The 21,823-nt window shown below is 37.9% G+C and overlaps 1 protein-coding gene across 2 annotated transcripts in view; it reads left to right on the forward strand.

Moving 5' to 3' along the window:
- Positions 1-21,823, forward strand: part of FGF13 (fibroblast growth factor 13) — a 526,861-nt gene that overhangs the window by 463,427 nt on the left and 41,611 nt on the right. For both annotated transcript variants that reach the window (XM_027092419.1, XM_027092421.1), the window contains one exon: positions 4,183-4,286. In XM_027092419.1, the coding sequence (XP_026948220.1) occupies positions 4,183-4,286 (104 nt within the window). The remainder of the gene's footprint in view (positions 1-4,182; positions 4,287-21,823) is intronic.

The raw sequence follows: 21,823 nt of genomic DNA on the forward strand, positions 1-21,823 counted from the left end.
TGCGAATGAACCCCACCCGGTCAGGTTTTCCCCCATCTACTTTTAACTTTTTTTGCAGATGGAAATCAGTGAAAAACTTATTTTGGGTCCAGTGTTCACATGCGTTTCCTGAAAAGGGAAAAAAAAAAAACTCAGACAATTCATTTGTTTATAAACAGCAATATGGCACACGCATCAAGATCACACTGTGTATGTAGTCATTTTAGGATGTTACACACACATAGATACAGACACACAGACACACACACACATATGTATGTAAATCAAGGCTCCATTTCTTAACTGTGGAATCAGGTAGTGGGTTTTACTTTTCAATTCTTGCATATGCATAGCTTGTGCCTTTCAGTTGTCTTATAACTGACTGATATGCATGGCATTTCTGTATACTAATGATATTGTCAGGCCTTTAAAGAGACAGAATCTGTCTTCAGACACAATGAAATAATGAGAGGTGAGTCAGCTGATGGTATTACCATCACATGAAGCATACAGATGAAAAGTATCTCAAAATAAATAGCAGGTCTGTGGGGCTTCACTCTACCCATGCTGCCAAGTATAACCAGGGGCCAGAGAGCTAGCGTTTCTTCCCACTTAAGTACACTGTAGGGTGTAAGTCATCATGAAACAAGAATGTTTAATGGTTAAAGTGATCATTAAAATGATCATCATTAAAATGGAAGTTTAGCCATGCAGATGGCTTCTTTTTTTCCCCAAGCCAAGTAATTTTCTTGGCATTCATTATTTAATTAATTATTTTAAATGAGTGGAACAAAAATACAAGTTTGTTTTCCCAGCTATCACTTTTTCATTTTAATACTGTTTCCTTAATATGCATTCCTGGTATTATGTTTATATTTTTATTAATTTTTAGGATTTTTCATTTTTTTCTCGCTTAATTCAACGTGGTTGATTTTATGATACTTTAATTCTGACACGGTAAGCCAGATCATGGTAAAACAAATCAGTTCACGTTTACCCAGATACATCTGTTTCTGAAAACATATGTTTGATGTTATGCATTCAAGCTGACCTTAGGTAGCTTTAGTACAATGATAAATGTTAGTCCGATAAACTCTCATCATGAGCAAGTCAACCATTGTAAATTATCTATTGCCCCCTGAAAAGGAAAAGATGATAGACATTTCAAGGGAGTGGTTTTATTATATCTGCCATGGGCTCAATGAGGGCGATGTTAGAATAGGCAGCTTTCCTTTCAAAACTCCAGTAGTGTTACCAGTTCAATGGGTCAGCTCTTTCCAATCTACATTAATATATACTTTTTAAATTACTCCCTTTGAGAAATTGATCTTAACCCAACTGATAAAAAAGGATGGCCTCGCTTTTGTATTTGGCAAACACTGAGTGCCAACTGTGTGCACATCTCTGAGAAAAATGGTCCCTTCGAGGTAGAAGGAGTTTGTTTTTACGTAGACACAACAGAAAACAAGAAACGAAGGCCCTTTTATTTATTAAAATCTTCAAAATTTTGGCAGAAATGGAAAAAAGATATTAGGTGTTTAATGAATGTGTTTTAGATACACAAATAAAATCAATTGTTTTCATGTTCAGCATGTTTTCATCCTAATCAAAATAATATCTTAAGTCCATGAAGTACTCCAGACTTAGAGAAGCAAAGGCATATTGGAGAATATTGAACCTGTGCAAGCTCACCCTTGATGTAATTTCTTTGCATTTTTATCTGGAAATACTGTCCCTTTAGACAGACTTGAAACAAACCTGTTTTATGATCTATCTTGAATGTCGAAAGAAAAAAGATTGGACTGGTATCACCCGTCACTCTCCACTTTTGCTGCTCTCTTCAATTTTTTATTTTAGAGTGGTATTTTTTGTTTCTGAATCAGGCTTCACAGAAATTTATGGTACGTAGTGAAAAATCCATGGCCGCTATAGAGTTCATACCATTATTCAGGAATACATAATGCCGGGCATGGGTTACGGATGTTCTTTGCTTCTCTTCCTCCTACTGCTATCTGATGTTTGGGACTTAAGCATTTTATTGCCCATTAAAACCCACATCAGAGAGGAGTTGGGGCACACGGTGAAAATCAAATATTTCTCTCTCTCTCTTTCTCTGTTTTTTGCTGGTTACCACCTGCATTCAGAGAACTAAGAAGGTTCAGAATATTGTAAAAATTGAAGTTCTAGAAACAATTCTGAGCGCCCTTTATTACCTGTCATCTATCATCTGTTATCATCTATTAGTTTGACTAAACTAGGATTCAGACATACACTGGTGTTCTAGTTGTCTAGTGGTTTGGCTTTTAAGCCAAACCCATATGGAGGTTTTTGTTTGGTTTCATTTAGTTTTTTAGATATCAGAATTTAAAACTATGAGCTTTTATATAATGGGATTGTGATCTATTACATTCCAAAAATGTAATATTCTCATGGTTTCACCATGCAGATTGCTAGCAGTCCACAAATGTGTGTTGAGCACCTGCCGTGAGCAAGGTACCATCAACAGAAAGAGATAGAACGTATACGTGACATGCTCAATGAGATCAGACTTCATTCCTGGGCACTGCATGGTCAAATATAGCATTAGATCCTGGCTCGCAGTCTGTGCAATTACTTTCCTTCACCTCACATAGCAGAAGGGCACAGCTTCAAATATGATGAGTATTGAATGAAATGCCATCAGTGGCGTGTGGTAGGAACACTTGTATTTTGAACCGTACAATGTCCTAGCTCCTCTCTGGTGACACGCTGACTTTAAGGGAAAGGGACATTGTAGGCTCACCAAGGAATATTGAGTTCTTCATTAATATTTCTCAACTCTGTAACCCCACCTACTGTAGTAGAATATACATACACCAAGATAAGAGATCTGAGAGAAACTATTCTTACCCACGGGGTGACTGCTTTACGTTCTCGTTCACAGGAATGATAGCAGACCAATTTATCATCCTCCATAAACTTACACACCAAGGCAAAAATCGTCAACATTGGTCTAGGACTCTTGAGAGAAAGGTGCACAGGCTATTTTCAAAAGATGTGTGTGGCAAGCACTACGTTTTAAAAATGTACTGTTTTATTTTTATTCCTGGTGTAGGAGGGAGTAGACAGCTGGTAGGGGGAAGACGCCCACTGGTTTCATCCAGTGAGTGGTGTGTGATTGTGAGGAGAGCCGGGGTGTAAGTTTCACGCAATCAAACCTTCAAATGGAGAAATGAAGGCCTCCTGGGCACCAGCCAGCTGCCCACTTACAACTATTTAGGAAAAAAAAATGAAATAAATAAACCTCTCAAGTTCATTGTTTTTATTCCTATAACCTTTGCTCCCAGAGACTAAAAGACAACCTATCTCAACCCAATCTTAGAAAATGTTCTTTAAGAAATACTACTGTGGGAACGTAAGACTCCTTTTTTTTCAAGGCCTGGAACTCTTTTTTTGTGCTTGCGTCGGAAATAATACAGATAATTTAGGTGAAGGAGTTGGACTAGTGTCTTTTCTAAGATTCTAGGAATCTCTCCCCAGCTGATAGATCATATCTGTGTCTGAATTTCAGCAGTTGTCTAAGGGAGCAGTTTAAAACCTTGGCTGGTTGAAAATAAAGCTATTTAATATGTAGACCAATTCCTGGAACTGGATCTTTACAGAAGCATCAAGATTTCCCACCTCCAACACTATACAAACCATGGAATTGTCTTCCATTTTCTCCGGGGTGTTTAAAAATATGTAGCTATAGTCCCCGTTGTATGACTGCAACCATGAATCAAGAATACTGAAAGGGGGCTTCCCTGGTGGCGCAGTGGTTGAGAGTCCGCCTGCCGATGCGCGGGACACGGGTTCGTGCCCCGGTCCGGGAAGATCCCACATGCTGCGGAGTGGCTGGGCCTGTCAGCCATGGCCACTGAGCCTGTGCGTCCAGAGCCTGTGCTCCGCAACGGGAGAGGCCACAACAGTGAGAGGCCTGCGTACCGCAAAAAAAAGAAAAAAAAAAATACTGAAAGGTAGAAGAGGCCCTATCTATCTGGAGTTTTATATATATATATACATATACACACATATATATATATATGTATATATATATATGTATATATATGAATATTCCTACCAAGCACACATTACTTTTGGAAGACCAGACAGTGCTGCTGGAAACATTGAAAAGCTATGGAATTCGAAATCCTAACCTTGTTTTCACATTCTGTTTGGTTGCAGCTCTGTTTAATCTCATCCCTGTGGGTCTTCGAGTGGTGGCTATTCAAGGAGTTCAGACCAAGCTGTATTTGGCAATGAACAGCGAGGGATACCTGTACACCTCGGTAAGCCTGTCACTGTGTTCATGTTTTGATTATTCTAGTTTTCACCTGATACGAAGTGAAATAGGCTGCATATGTGTTATCATTGCAGATTTGTGTGATTTGAGGAAGAGTGGTCTGGATGGAAATATCTTTGAAAAGACATTAATTTCCAGTGAAAATTATATCTATTACTAATTAATCATTTGAAGCTAGCATTTTGGGTATAAAATTCAAAGATTCACTACACATTTTTGCATACATTGGCATATGGGTTGTTATTTTGTGTAGCATATGATATAGTGGTCTGTCTTGCTGTAGTGCTTTGCAGCTGTGGGAAGCAAAGCCATTTCTATAACTCAGTTCAACATATATTTATCCATGTTTACTCCTAAAGAAATTAATGAAACCTCATCCTCAAATCAACTCTAGGACATAAAGAACAGTTTTAGAAGTGTTTCTGTATCTTATATTCAGTTCAGTTAGGTCACATTTGCTGTCTCTACTTTAAATTCTGTTTTTCCATCAAGCACAGTTCAATCTCTCCTTGCAAATTCCTGCTTGCCTTTTCTTAAAAGTTTATAATGTACAGAGTACAAAATGAAACTTTTTCCAAGAAATTTATAAACAATGTAGGCAACAGTTCAGCTAGGAACCTGGGGCCACATTAAACTTTTAAAATTTTTACACTTAAACATAGGCAGAAATGGTACAGTACCAGGGTTAGGATTTTATTCTTAGCAGTAGATCTAGATACAGAGTACAGGAGACTACTTAATATATGAATATTTTTTAATCTTTGTTTTGAACTTCATATAGTCTAAGAAAAGGATAAGATGTTAAAAATGGAGAAAATTGCTTCTCAAACTTCCTTCTAGATAGCCTTGAAGTAGGCTGTTACCATGACTAGAGAAATCTATTCCTCAAACTGCAGAAGTGGTTACCTTTAAACACTCTTGCCCTGGCCTGTTCCTTAAATTTATTTCAAAGCCAGGTATGTAGAAAGACTCTCAGACCTGGTGAAACCATGTCATAACTCTGTTTTTCAGAGACCAAGATGGGAAAGAGGGGCGGGAGAAGAGTGAGACCAAAGGGCCTATTCATTTGGTAAACTGGGTAGTGCATTTCAGATTCCACAATGAAAGACTGGAAGCGTAATCTTCAAATCCTGATCACGATCAGCATTCCTATCAGGCCATTTCAACTGTCTTGTTGTTTAATAAATGCAGGGGTTTTATTCTTTTTACAAATGCAAGATTTGAGTTTATTGCAAACTTCATGACATCTGTCACTTTATTAATACATGGCCATTATTATAAACGATAGGAAAGGGGATTTGTCTTTCAGATTTGTGCATTAAGATAATTTAGTAACAAAGGATTTTAATTAACCTCATTTAGATCAACAGACTACCTCATCAGGACCAGATGCAAAGGTAGGTTTTTCATAAAATAAATGACTGCTTTCTGCAACTACTATGCAGGTATGGGAAGGAAATGGAATATACAGGGCATACTTTTGAGAAGGTAAATACCGGATGGCGTAGGAAATCATTACTGGTGAAGCATCCAGAATTTCACTGAGCTGTGTGGTCACCATTGCGGTGCCCTGATGAGAAAGGTTGATTTTTTAAAAATCTGGCAACAGTAAATTTTTTAAAACAGTTTGCAAATAATATGTAAGTTAAAATGAGAAAATGGCATGTAAGTTAGGCAGTATGTCACGTGCTCCCACTCAAGAAAATTGGGGCATGCAGTATTACGTGTAGGGAATTGATGTCAAAAACTCATAGCCTACCATTCAAGTTGACCGTTATTCTAGCAGATGGTAAATGTCAACGTGAGCTCGTTTCTAAGGAAGGCTTTCCAGGGGAATCAGCATTGTAGATGGATGGGCTGCCTTTCTTTGGTGGGCAGGCCAATATACAGCAAAATGTGGACCACTTTGTATGCATTTCCTATTAAGGAAGGGAAACCTTAAGTAAGTGTTTCCTATTAAGGAAAAGAAACGAGGTTTTCTTTAAGGAGGAGAGATGTCTGATTGATAATCCTAGAGTTCGTAGAGGAAGAAATACCCAAATTAGTCTGCTCCAGGAAAGAATCAGAATCTTCTCCAGGATAAATTACCCAGTTCTTCTCATTACTTCTTACTGATTGTGGTTTGGGGTCCCATCAACACATTGATCACTATCCTCAGTGGGTACTCCATTTATTATCATCTTTTTAAAAATATTGGGCTTCCCTGGTGGCTCAGTGGTTGAGAGTCCGCCTGCCGATGCAGGGGACGCGGGTTCGTGCCCCGGTCTGGGAGGATCCCACGTGCTGCGGAGCGGCTGGGCCCGTGAGCCATGGCCACTGAGCCCGCGCGTCCGCAGCCTGTGCTCCGCAATGAGAGAGGCCACAGCAGTGAGAGGCCCGCGTACCGCAAAAAAAATAAATAAATAAAAGTAAAAAAATATATATATAGTACTCAGACTCTCTCAGGATATTGTCTGTCTTAGTGACTTCAACAACACAAGACCAAAAAGCTAAATGAAATATCTTGCTTCATCAGGAAGAGAGGGTCACCAAAGGGAAAGCTTCCCTTACATAAAACCGTGGCACTTCTGCTACTGAAATACTGTATGCAGTTTGTTAACAAAGAGAAAATAAGATTGGACAAAGACCTTAGGGAGGAAGCAAAAATAAGAAAAGGAAGTAGAGGCTACTGATATGGGCAAGTAGAAAAATCTGTTAGGAGATTATTGAAAATTATCTTGGTGAGGGCTGACTAAGGGCTGCCTTAGAACATTTTCAGTGGCAATGGCTGAATGGAGAGGGATTTGCGAGGCATTTCAGAGGTAGGATCGTGAGGATTTGGTGGCTGACTGGATTTGGAGGGAGAGTAGGAACACCATGTATGGTTGAACATGTATAGTTGCCATTTACTGCACAGATGGAAATAAAGTATCCTCAGGTAGACATTTTTTAAAATGTGCACAGCAGTGGTTATTAGGGTCCCTGAGGGAGAGTGAGAATTTTACCTTTGGCAGTTGAGTTGATGGTGAGCTATTAACCAAGATGGAGAATAAAGGAAAAACTACAGATTGGGGGGAAAAAAAAAGATACCTGAGTACAGCTTGACATAGATGTTTGAAAATATGAACCTAGAGCTTGAGGAAGAGATGTGAGCTAGAGATAAAATGCGGGAGTTACCACATGTAGGTGGTGGTTGATGCCACGAGAAGAGTTGAGGAATACATAGCGTAAGGAGAAAAGAGAGTTTGTCGAATAATATTAGGCAGTACTAGCATGGAAGCGGCCAGCAGCAAAAGAACGAATTGTGGCAGATATCATAGCATTGCAAAAACCAAGTGGAGAGAGAGTTTTCAGAAGAGTCAACAATGTCAGAAGCTTCGGAGAAAACAAGTAAAACAAGAACTAGGAACATCTTATGAAGGTCTTCAGCAGTCTTGGCAAGAGCACTGTCTGTGGAGTAGTGGGGACAGAAGCCAGACTGCAGTGACTTGAGGAATGAATGGGAAGAGAGGAGGTAGAGGCAGTAGGTGTAGACTTTCTAAGGGAAAGGGAGACATGGGTGAGTATTTAGAGGAGGACATGGGATTGAAGAAGGCTTTGAGGGTTCTTTGGTTTAAACTCTTGAATATATTTGTTAGCTGAAGGGCAAGAGCTAGTACCGAGGGAGGTGCTAAAGACATAGGAGATGGGACCCTTTGTGGAGTAGGGTCCCAAAGGAGTCAGAGAGAGTGATGGAACTGAGTAGAAGTGAGAGGATTAGATTCACCTTGAAGAGATGCTGTTTCTACAACAGGAGGCAAAGAGATGAGGACAGATGCGGACGTAGGTGTACTAAGTCTGCAGGTGATGGACAAGGAAGTTGAAGAATTTTTAGCCAGATGACCTGTATTTTCCCACTGAAACAGGAAAGAGAGTCATGTGCCAAAAATCAGGCATAGGGAGGACATAGGTGAAGGTTTGGAACAGCTGTTTTAGGAAAGGGGAGGGGAAACAGTCTAATGACCAGGGCTGGATAGACTGTGACCCATGGGCCAAATCCAGCCTACCACCTCTTTTTGTAAATACGGTTTTATTGGGACACAGTTACACCCATTCAAAAGTCTATGGCTGCCATTGCGATACAACAGCAGAGTTGAATAGTTGCAACAAGAGCCCTTGTGGCCCACAAAGCATAAATTACTTACTATCTTGTCCTTTACCAAAAAAAGTTTCTTGACCCCCTAGTCAGATGATAGTTCACAAAGCTTAGTTACCTATTAGAATCACCTGAGGACCTTTAAGAAAATTCCATTCTCTGTGCTAAACACGAACCAATAATATCAAAATATCTGAGGGTGGAGTCTGTGCAGTAGTATTTTCCAAAGCTCCCCAGATGATTCTAATGTGTAGCCTGGGTTGAAAACCACTGATAGACAACTAAGAAAAATGATTGCTGAATAGCACTGAGAACTGCCCCCCACCCCCGCAATGAAGTCAGAAACCATGATTTTGTAGGTACTTTTGTCCTATATCTGAAATTTCTGAAGCTGACCTTCTTTTTCTGTTCTTGTAAACAAATTGCCTTTACATTTCTAAAGGCTTGTTTCTTGAGATGAAAGAAAATGCTGATCCTTCGGAGAGATTCCTTATTCTATTTCCTTTTCTTTTTTTCTATCTTCTTTTGCATTTCTGCTTCTACATCCCTCGATTTCTTTTATTTTTTTCTCCTCGATTTCTTTTAAATTCAGTTTTACACTTTTACCATTTCTTACCCCCTTTGGTCATTAAATAAAGAAACAATACCTCCACGTTGTAATTGCTACAGAGATAGCAATTTGCTTTCCATGATTAATCTCAGGATTCTTGCACCCTTCCCCCTCCCTTTTTTCCTTGTTGCCATGGGGGACAGACTTGATGTAGGCTCAAGTGGCAGTGAGAAACCATCTGTGGCACAGAGACTCATAATTAGCCATTATTTCATAACATATTTACTTTTGTCCATGATATAACTAAGTCTTTCTAGAACTGTAAGGAAATTATTACTCATTGTGTATAGAGAACTTTGTTCATAGCTTTGGTTTTCCTTTACTAAGAATAATGAGTTGGACACGAGCTTTTGAGAGTTCCTGAAAACTTAATGGTATAAAGCCATTTGTAATACGTATTTCAAAACTGCTTGAAATAAAGGAACATTCGCTATAGGAAAACAAGAGTCTTAAATGTAAAAATGTTATTAATGTCCTAGTAACTATCTTAATAGAGGAGTAATAACAGATATTAGAAACAAGATAATAAAGATTCAAAGCTGAGCCCAAAGCATTTTCTTCTGCTTTTGGAATATTCCAGAACTTGGCAGCAGCATTTTTCCCTGCCTAATTATTTCCTGTTCTTCAACACTAGTTTTCCATTTCCAGAGTACACTGTGCTGCTTGGGTTGTTGTTGGGATAGCTAACGTGTGTAGACAAGTAGAAATCCTTTGACAAGTAAACCTTTTCCATTCAGATATTTCTAGAGAGGGCTTTTAGGAGTGATTTCACTGCTGTGTTTTATGGTCCTGGGACTATCACAGCAAACTAGATGCAAGACCAGGAAGCAGGTCTCTCTGAGAGTCCGCCTGATGCCATGGGAATGAGGCAGTGTGTGTTACTGATCCCAGGGCCCCAGGCAGACTTTGAATCTGAACTAAGGGGGCATATTTTCCTTCTCTATTGAATTATTTTTACTTAGCTTAAACTTAGCAAGTTTCTTCTCCCCTCACAGATGTTAATTTTGATGATCCATTCAAGATGTTGACTGATTTTCCACTGTGTAGTTCTTGCTTTTTAAAATTTATTTTATTTTATTGTACCTAGTAAACAATCCATTGGGAGACACTTTGAGTAAATACCTGCTCTGAAGAACCCAGCTTTTAACATTATATTTTCAGGTATCCCAAATCTCTTTAGAAAAATAAGATCATTAGTCAATAAATTGAGAAATGACCATTGTTTTTTTAGATAGGCCATATAAGTTTACTGATAGCTAAATTGAAGTAGAGAAAATTTAACACATTTTTCCCCAAATGAACAAGTGTCATAGAAAATAGGATCCAACAGCAAGGATTTCCTGGGTTCACCATTCTAGTCACTGGGCTTCCATACCATTATTTAATGGAAAGTTAGTTTAAATCGTCCAGGTGAATTAAAATCGGTTCTGATACATGTTTTGATTTCATACTATGTGTGGGGTCTTGGTTTATGTTAACATGCCTCAGATGTTCAGGACATTTCGCTGTCAACTGCGACCTTACTCATTTGCAGGTTTCTTTAGTTCCTCTGATTTTAGTGTATGACAGTTTAAGATCTAATTTTCAGTGATACAGCTTCACAGCTCAAGACCATATTGTAGTACAGAAAGGATGTTAAAATTTAGATGAATTCATCGATCATTTCAGAGTGATGAATGTTCTCCCAGCAAACATTTGTAGCATGTAAAATGTTTGAGTTGTGTCAAATCTGTGTATCAGCAAGTTCGTATAATTTAACTTCTGGGGTTATTATCACAGAGACTTATAAATTCAGTAGAATTAAATGCAAGGGCACTGGTTTAAACATTACAGCTCTTTAAGGAGGTGGGATTGACTCAATTATAAAAGGAAATATATTTAAAATGAGCGCTATCATATCCAATATAGAAGAAAATGATCGTTATGGGTTTTGCATATAGCCAGTAGCCATCGTATATATCACCCCCCTGCAAAACGAGTAGACACAAATAAATTCTAACTTCTAACTACAGCATTAGCTTGTTTGTATATTTCAGTTAATTCACAAATTGTTGAATTTGATTTGCTTAATATAAAATTTTAAAAATGTTGACTCTGAAAACTTAGATTCCCAATTTTGGTACCTACATCTAGAAAACTTTTTCATTTTCAGTGGCTATGGGGTTAAACAATTTTGATGGGCATTTTCAGTTCAGACTAATGGATTGTAAGTGTAATTGTACACATACACCCCTATTTCTGAGTGGTATCACTAAAAATGGAAAATGTAGACACGGAATTATTTTACAGGAAGAAAAGCAGAGAAAACAAGCAGATTTTATTTGCTAATGAATGGCTCTGCTAAGCTCAAGCAGACAAGCTTTATGTTTTAAAGAGGCTTTTGTAGTTATTGTGTTGGTGCTATTGAATTAGAGGTCATTACAATTATTGTATTGAAAAATATACCAAACTTTCTGTATTCGTCTTAGATATTCCTTCAGAATACCAGTGAATCAGCATAATTTTCAAACCCAAAATAGATTTCCCAAGTCACAGATTATTTCACATGTTTAGTTCTCTTTGCAGTTAATGGAAGTTTCATTCAAATGTGAAAGAAAATCTAGCTTGACATTATTTGAATGTGAAATTAGATGACTCTGGTTGGTTGTGCCTTCCAAGTCAAGGGCCTTCTCTTTATGGTCTCTGTAAAAAAAAATCATAATAATGACCAAACTGAGAAATTATTCCGGGTGAAGATCTTAGTTTCTTAGATGGAAAAAATGACCGATGATGATACTTCCTCAGAAATCAAGGAGGCAATAGTAGTCATGGCTAAATAGAGTAAGATTGGCTCTGTATTGCGTTTTTGAGGCCAAGTTGAAAAAATAATCCAAATGAAAGGTCATGGGGTACATATTTAAAAGAGTGTCTCATGGCTTTAACTCAGAAGCTAAATTCATAGTTGTAGGAAAAAAGCCAGTCTGTTGGAGCTAAAGAATAAAATAATTGGCAAGAATAACAAAGAAGAATTTTAGCCAATAAAACCAGATATAAGGAGATAATGCACACACGTACACGTATATGCACACGCATTCAACACACATACACGAAAGACAAATGGAAGAAACCAATCTTATGCTCATTGCTCTGTTGCTATTACGGGATGAGTTATTTTGGAATTCCTAAAATAATTCTGTTTTAAATACATACCCTGCACTGAACGTGTAATACCTTTAGACATTGCTCTGGCAACATATTCTGTAATGCTTGATAGCTTTATAAAACAGAGCAAATAAGACTTTTTAGCTGTATTTCATTTAATCATTCAGTGAATCTCATGTCTTGGTGCAGACATTGTTTTTAGTCCCTGCCTTCTTGTTTGTATAATTTTAATCCACCATGTGATAGAAAAACACAGAGCCCATCAAGACCCTTTTTCTTGCTATCCTTTTTCTTCCGTGAAAATTAAATATTTTAAAATAGTTTACCTACCAAATCCTATGCTCACTAAGTAATAACTGGTTTTATTTTTCTCCACCCCCTTCTTAGACATAGAGCAATACCCAGCAAAAATTATCTTTTAAATAAATATTCATTAAAATAATTAATAAAGATGCGTATAACAAAAAGTAAAGAAAAATCACATTATTTCTGTCAAGGCTTTTGAATATTTAAAATACGTGAAAGGGCCCAATTATAACTTTTCATGCATTCTCTCAAGTGTTAACGTTTCAAGATTACATAAGAAAGTGAATTACTGAGACACGAGAAAAAAAATGAAGGCAATAGCACTGGTTTCAACGGTTACACCGCTTAAAGGGAATTGTGACTTCTGAACAGGGAAACTTTAAATGAAAGCATTTCTCTGATCATTGTAATAGCTGTAACCAAGGTTAATAACTGGCAAGCCCCCGACTAATATATTTAATATGTTTTGCCCAGGCTGAATGTGTGAATAGATAACACGTCTGTGCTAAAGTTCTGCTTAAGTTGTTCATCAGATACTCTGACACTAACTGCTTTTGACATTCCTGGAAGTGAAAGTACTGGAAAAGCCTCAATTCATTTCTTGGAAAGATTTTGCATATAGCCAGTAGCCATGATATATAACATCCCCTTCCATAAGAGCCTCAGATGTAGGCGCTATAGGAATTCTGGCTCAGCATAAAACAGGAGTAGCCAAAATGAGAGATGATGTCCATTTTTACCTGAGAAAAAAATTATTATAGGGATTTGGAAAAGTCAAATGTAAATAACTGCCCCAAGGTGTTAGAATGTAGACTGTAATAATACAGAGAATGAAAAATGCTTAACAGAGGGAGGGTGTGAATCATCCCATAATAGTCTCATAATTGACAAAGAGACACTAGAAAACGACAGTGATAGCTTTCAGAAGTGAGATGCCAACAGGTAAAACCCCACTGTATATAGCAAATAGTATAACAAAAAATCCTGTGCCTAACAAATCCATTGCTATAATCTGGTCACAAAATCAGCAAGGCTACAACAACAAAAATGTTTGGTTGTTGGTCTGATTAAAGAATTCTCCAAAATATTGTATACGGTATTCCCTGGTTCCTGCCCACATCATAACAATGATTTCCTGTAATACAAGTGTTAACACTTTGCAGACCCTTTGCGCTGAAGAAGTTAGAGGCAGAGCCTCAGGGAGATCTGAAGCTGAGTGTTTCTATACTGTATCATAACCTTTATTTATTTATTTTTATTTTTAAATTTTATTTTATATTAGAGTATAGTTGATTTACAATGTTGTGTTATCATAACCTTTCAAGTAAAGATTTCCTGAAAACTCCCTCCATTCTTCCAGTCTCAGAAAGCCCAGTCACACATCTGGACCTGAAATGGTCCAGGAGCTTCATCAACCAATCAGTGACCAGATATCTGTGGAACATCCACAAGGTACTAGGCAGCCCAATGATCACATTGATCTCTACTGACAATGGCTGGAGTTTACACTGCACATGGGATTCGTCCTAAGTTCAGAGCCCTAACTGTTAACAGTTGATCTACTGGACGGATCAGCATAAACTGTTTCTCCCCAACTTCCACAGCCTGGCAATGCTATTTTTAGTCTAGAACTCACTGTAAGAAAATCCGTATAGGGAAACAATTCGAACGTCCTTGGGGATGGGGGTGAGTAGGGGGGCATCATTATGGAAATTTACCAGTTGTATTGAATATATATTGGGTGATTGACACCATAGTGTTCAGCAGATCACATTAAGACCACGTTTATATGTCCTAGCAAGGTAAACTTGAATGCAGTGGGAAAATGGTTTTCAGTTATATCAAGAAAAGATACAAGTTGAAGTGCTTTAGAAGTTTTATAGATGTGCAACTCTTTAAAAAAAATCTCCCACCTGGGTAACAGATGGATTACAGTGGTTTCAACCAACCAAAGCTTCAAGGTATATCAGAGTCAAACTCACGTGTTTGGACAATGACATGGGGACATCTTCCCCTCCATTTTTCTGGAATGTCATGCTGCAGTAGTAGGTAGGCATAGCGAAGAGAAACAATACTGACCCATAGATAGAGATGCGCCTTCTTGGAGTTACAATATGCAAGATATATTAACATCTGATCTTTGGGGGAATACCAAGTGCTCATTTATCCAGAATGGAATTCATTTCCTACCAGTGATTTTCATCACTGTTGAGGAAATGGAGCGAGGTTTTGACGCTCCCATCTCCTCTTGCTCTGAGATCCCTGTTACTCAGGGACCATTTCTCTCTGATTAGATGGCTGGTTAGAGAGGCGTTTAACACTAGAGACAGCAAGTGGATAAAAAGCACATTTATTAAAGCTGTTTATTATATTTTCATTCTTAATATCCTTACCAGCAAGGGAAGCCACCTAGCCAGCTGACTTTGTTTCTTTGTACTTCTCTATTCCCAAAGAGAATTATTTGCTCAGACAAAAAAAGTTCTGCTTCCAGTAGGGCTGCCCATAAATCAAAGCATTATTTATGTCACAAGGGTATTTGAATCTCACAATTCTTAAACTTCACGTAAGATAATAGGCTCAGGAAACACATTAAGTGCCAGTGTCTCTGATCTAGGCAGGAGACTTTATTCAAACCAATAACTAACCTGGAGAAAAGAGATCGACAGAACCGCGATGGGTGGTTTTGCTCAGTACTTTTCTTTGCTCTGGACCTTGGCCTGATTTCTGTCCACACTGAGGGCACGCAGAGCAGCGTTTTATTTTACATGATTTGGAAGCTTTTTCGGTGTGCCTTCTCTCCAGATTCTGACGGGGGCCTTTTTCCACTCCGTAATTCATCCTTTTATTTGCCAATCCTCAACGGCAGCTGCCTTGAACCTCTCAAGCCTTGGCAAGACTGGTGGATTTCAGCATCAAGGTGAGGGTGGGGGTGTTTTGTTTTGTTTGTTTGTCTTTCAACATCTATAACACATTCCCTGCCCCCTCTCCGTGTCCTCAAGTCCATTCTATTTCCATGGTTCCTGCTGTCGGAGAGGTAAGGGCTCTGGTCTCCTAGCTTGCTCCTTTGTGTGGACACAGAGAGGCAGTTTGGCAACCAGCTGGCTGGATGGTAGTGTTGTTCTTGTAACTGTGTACCGCCCAAACATCCAAAGGATGCAAGCAAACTGGTGAGGAGTAATAACAGTAAAGAAATAGAAGAATTCCAGATGTTTTTGAAACAATTCTGGTCTAGGTTTGTTTCAGAACTTTCCTTCTGACAGCCGGGGACACCTCAGTCTTGTTAGTTTCAGGGACCCAATATGAAAAAGGAAACACTCTTTCTTCCACAAGGTTATTAGTACTCTCTGAAATTCTGAGTAGGCTGTAATGGCGGTGCTCCAACCTCAGGGGTCAACAGTGTGGGAGCACCTGGCCCAGGCACCGTAATCCCTGTTCCCACCGTAGTGGTAAAGATCTGCCGTAATATGGCAGAAATTCAATGAGTCAGTAGAGGAGATTGTACGATGGCAGATCTTTTCAAATAAGTTTACCATCATTGCTTTTTTTTTTTGCCCATTTGTGCGAATATTCATACAGGTAGCTCTGCAAACAGGTTTTAGATTGTTCAATCACATACCTAAAGCTCAGGCTCTCCTGTTAATTTACTTAGAATTTTCTGTCAGAATATTTGACAAAGTGGTTTTTTTTTAAATGGCAAATATAGAAGCATTTATACAATAGTCTTTTTATATGGTCGATCTTCCTTTTGGGAGAGGGAAGTACTTGGCATTTTTGTCAGGATAATTGTGAGCTGCCTGAGTTTAAAAATTGGAACCATAATGAGATTTGATCGGTGCTGTGATAGGGTGGTTACTGTACTGACTAAATGCTGATGTAAGAAAGCATGCTGACCTAAGTGTCCATCAGCAGATGGATGGATAAAGAAGATGTGGCACATATGTACAGTGGAATATTACTCAGCCATAAAAAGAAACGAAACTGAGTTATTTGTAGTGAGGTGGATGGACCTAGAGTCTATCACACAGAGTGAAGTCAGAAAGAGAAAAACAAATACCGTATGCTAACACATATGTATGGAATCTAAAAAGAAAAAATGGTTCTGAAGAACCTAGGGGCAGGACAGGAATAAAGACGCAGACGTAGAGAATGGACTTGAGGACACGGGGAGGGGGAAGGGTAAGCTGGAACGAAGTGAGAGAGTGGCATGGACATATATACACTACCAAATGTAAAATAGATAGCTAGTGGGAAGCAGCCACATAGCACAGGGAGATCAGCTCAGTGCTTTGTGACCACCTAGGGGGGTGGGATAGGGCGGGTGGGAGGGAGGGAGACGCAAGAGGGAGGGGATATGGGGATATATGTATACATATAGCTGATTCACTTTGTTATACAGCAGAAACTAACACACCATTGTAAAGCAATTATACTCCAGTAAAGATGTTAAAACAATAAATAAATAAATAAAATAGATAACGAACAAAGACCTACTGTATAGCACAGGGAACTCTGCTCAACACTCTGTAATAACCTAAATGGGAAAAGAATTTGAAAAAGAATAGATACATATATATGTATAAGTGAATCACTTTGCTGTACACCTGAAGCTAACGCAACATTGTTAATCAACTATGCTCCAATATAAAATAAAGATTAAAAAAAATTGCCATTCACCAAAACCCAACTTTACTCTCCATAGTAGAAGGTAATTGTAGACATGTTGTTGCGTTTTAAAACATAAAAAATACTTAAATTTGAACGATATTAAAATAATAAATTGCCAAATAAAATTTATTCCTTGTTATGAAGAAAACAAAAGCATGCTGAAAGAAGATGGACAGTTAGTGGGTTTGGATTTTTACTTTGCTTTAACCATCCATGCCTAATTGAGTATTTATTATTATTGTTATTTCCTGGAGTGTTGTTATGCATCGTTGAATGGTGACTTAAGTCATCCTTTGAGAGGCTTTACAAACATACATTCTAGCATTTTTCTATGTGTAACTGCTTAATCCTGAAGTATACGTGTCATTCGTACAGTTTCTGAATCATCCCTTTAATATGATATAATTTTTCTAGCTAGCAGTATATAGATTTCATCAAACCCAGATTTCAGTAATCCAAGAAATTCTACCGAGACCTCACTATCATTTGTATAGAGATCTCTCTATATGAAATGTGTCATAATAGTTTGAGATACCAACCCACTGATTTCCTGAGTAAATAGCATCTATTAGTAATTAAATCCTGATTTTTAAATGGCTCAGCAGTCCTCAGCCTGACGGATCTCAAACTTCATCTGGTGTTTTCAAGTTAGGGGAAATGAAAGTAGGACCCACTGTGAAAAAACCTGGGAAGTCTCATCAGCAAGTTGCTCATTTCTGGCACATTAGTTAATTACTTCACAAATTGTTCATCGTGTTCCCATTTCACTTTTATAATAACACTTTCTTTTTCTGAATGTTACCAACATTTAATTCCTTAATGAATGAATGGCTATTTCATAGGTTATAAATTAGCATATGGCTTCACCCAATCAAGTGACTACACTGCATTTTCAAACATTTGTTGTAACATTACGGGGAAATTGAAGCCAACCAGGATCACTTTTGCGTAAATAATGTATTTTCTCTTAGAATTTAAGATAAAACTTTGTTCTTAAAAGTTAGCAGCAAGACATTAAAAAACAATAACATTTTTAATGGAGAGTTTATCTAAGTACAGCAGTAATAGAGAAAATTTGTCTTTTTATGAGATTTTATTAAACCTTTATTTGTCATTATTGTTGCCACCAAACCCATTACCATTTCGTCATGAACCAGTGTTTCATTCAATATATTGAGGAAATTAATCTTTCAGGAAGCCATATACAGAGCTGCTTTACCAGAATCCATGATGAGTCAAAAGTCCATGGGGGACCCTTGATATAAATGTACTCTTTCCGTAAAGGAGCATCCCATTTGAGAGAATTTAGTTTGTGTCATGAGAAAGAAACTTTGTCATAAAAGGAGTTTTATTCTAAGTTTTTCCTGTTTCTAGGACCCTACCGGTAGAATTATAGAGACAACCCAGTGTAATAATAATATCAAAATACATCATATCAAATATGGTGATTTCTTCTTTCCGGGCCCTATTGCCTACATCACGGTATGTGTATGTAACAAACGATCAGGAAAAACTGCTATATTTGGGTTACGATGTTAAACTGCTGGATTAAATGCAAAGTCAAAATAGGTATATTTTGTGACAACAAATAAACCAAAAAAGAGTAACGTGAAATTCGTCCTTTTGTCCGTTAAAAGTTTTTTGATTATTGTGGCCTAGAGTCACGCTGAAAGAATTCTTCATGGTTCCAGAAGTCGTAGGTATGTACGCAATGTTTATATGTGAGGCAGTGTGGCCAAGAAATATTAAGTGGCTTTCTTGCAACATACATGAACTTTTCTTTAGTTGTTTCACGCATCTCAATCTTCTGTGGAATTTCAGCATCGCCACCTCTGATACAACCTTGTGGCAGATTCATATATTTTCCAGAAATATAGAAAGTTTTTCTTGCCGTTATGATACCAACTGTAGTCCCCCAAACAATTATGTGGCCATCCCACTAAATTCAAGGGAAAATTGTTCGTCCAGACAGTTTTATTGTATGTCTTTGTGGTTGCTCAAAGAAGCTTCCTTACCAACTCAATTTTTATTTCCGCTTTTATAAGAATACCTGGTAGTTCATTTTCCCTTCAAGTGTGACATTCTGAATTCAAATGAGATAGACTATCTTGTTTGTTTTTGCTTCATTGTTTGTTTTGTCTTCAGTCGTTCCCTTCTCTCCTGAATTGCTCGCGGGAGAACTTACAGTCTTCAAATTTTTATTTAGCAGAGGTCCCTTGATAGAAGCTGGATTACACATCTTTAAGGCCCTACTCTGTTTGGCTTCATTAAGCCAATTTTAAATACAGAGATTAAAGAAGTATCTGATAATATCAGACAATTTCCTTGTAATGTTACAACCTTATAAAAGCCTGTAGGAGCATCACGGGGCCTCACTTTGTGTTCTCAGAGCAGAATGTGTGTCATATTTTCATGTACCTCTTTTATCCCCCAGATGTTTCTTTTGTGTAAATCGGGCACCCCCAAACCATATTTTAAGCTATTCGTGGATGAGAATGGTGCCTTCTCTTTTTATATTTCCCCCCATACCAAATTCATTACTAAATACCTGGTAGACGCTTTACTAACACTTAGTGAATGATAGAAGAACATTTCGCTATGTTAGAGGCCAAAGATTGAGAGAAAAGATATGATTTCTTTCATTTACATAGTAAGAGATGACTGAATCAAGAATGGCACAGTTTAGTAAGGAACCATGTGGAGAGCCAGACTACACGTGGGTTTCCCCCTTCCTCATGGAGGCTTGCGTGTTTACCAAGTCTCTGTCACCATTCCAAAATAGTGATGAATAAAATGCCACTTGGTTAATCATGTCCTTGTTATTATATGTGAGAAACGCTGGTTGAACAAGTAGTAATGTCACAGTTGCACGGGGAGTTACAAGGTGAGCACGCTGAGCTAGAAGGCTGAGGATGCATCTTCTAAGCCCTGTTCAAATGAATGTATGAACTCAGGCAGCTCCCTTCCTTATATGAAATGGGAAAATTACATTTGATCCCTATGACTCCTGGAATCTATTTTGCAAGCCATAAATGCCTCAAGTTTGCATCCATCATTAAGTTTTTTCATAAAATCCTCAGCAATGGTGTTGAGTAGAGTGCAGATCTAATGAACGCTCCTCAGTACTGGTCGGCAGGGTATCATCTTTGAAATAGATGGGTTGTACCTGGGGAAAGGAACAGTCATTTTCTACTTGTGATCAAAACAATTGTCATCGGTTTCTAATGAATCTTTCATGATAACATTATTTTCTTTTTCTCTGCCTTTGATTATCTGGTTTATTTATATAAAAGTACCATTAGGATTCCACTGGGGACGTAATTGGGCTTGAGCAATAAAGGATGACTGTCTGTGTCTTCTAATCGCCTCCGCTTAATGGTCCTGCTATTCATCCCGCTGAACTGTGGGAAATGTCACATTTCCATGGTCTGTGACTCATGTAATAAATGAATGTGTGAGTGGTGTCAAAATATGGCAATTTGCTTTATATAAAGGGAGGTAGACAGCTTTTGAAAATGGTAAGGTACATAACTAGGTATTTCTCAACTGCGAAAATTTCTCATTTGGGCTTAGAAATAGGCTTTTGTGGTGCACTCAGTTATTGCATCACCTAATGAAGGGCTCACTTGCCTAGCCTGTATTCCTGCCCACTGGTAATGACCCGGGAAACAAGTCTAGTGGACTCAAAGCTTGCATCTCATTACCCCATACAACAGGAGAAAATACATGATTTCCTCCCTCTGTTAATATCAGGTTTTTCTTTGTGCTGGTTTGTTTAGTTTCCCCCATAGTGCAGTCTTCTAAACATTTGTTATTTCTCTTTTCATGCAATTTGAATTAATGTGGGTAATTGTGGTAGTTAGAGGCTTTCCTCTCTCGGATAGTAATTATCCATTCTATAGTTTCATTCCAAACCCAGTAAAACAGTATTTGAAAACTTGATATTTATCAAAAGGGATCTCTGAGCATAACTGAATATGTACGATTTAACAAATGTATAATCAGAGGTCAAATTAAAACAAATTTACACCCAAAGTTACCCTAGTTATATACTATGTTAACAGGTTTTGTTAGTGTTACTACAGAGTATCAGCAAGCTTCTGATATATTCATGGGCATTTTCTCTCTTCTACAAATTTATCAAGTCATGATTCCCTAGAATTTATATCACTTTTTCTGGCAAGAAAACATGCTTGAGATTTCTTTGGAGGAATTGGTAGCAGATAAAACATCCAAACATTGGTGGTCTGAAGGGAGAAGAAGGTCTAATGTACCAGATTTGACTTAGTTTTGCTTATCTATTCCTTTATATTGAATTTCCTCGAGAACCAAAAATGCTGGCCTTTGGGATTTCTGAAAGTTAAACCCGAGGACTTCTGTCCTATTCCTTCATAAATGAGCCAGGAAAAGCTGTTTCATAGTTTATAGTCTCCTTGCTTTCATCGATCTCTACGTGGCAGTAAAATTAAAGATAACTTTTAGAGGACATAGAATCTGTCATAAAATTCCGATTTCTGCACAAATTATTTCATTGTAGAGAAACACAGTGAGATCAATGTTCCCAGGTCCCTTCTTTGAAAGTATACTTGAAGATGGAGATGTATATAATTCTGTTAGGAGCTATGGGGATTCTGAGCACATTTAACTCGTAGGACTATGCTGAAGGGTTCACCATGGAACTTTCTAC

Source organism: Aethalodelphis obliquidens, unplaced genomic scaffold, assembly GCF_003676395.1.
Source record: "Aethalodelphis obliquidens isolate GAN/ISIS:26980383/991018 unplaced genomic scaffold, ASM367639v1 scaffold78, whole genome shotgun sequence".
Taxonomy (NCBI): domain Eukaryota; kingdom Metazoa; phylum Chordata; class Mammalia; order Artiodactyla; family Delphinidae; genus Aethalodelphis; species Aethalodelphis obliquidens.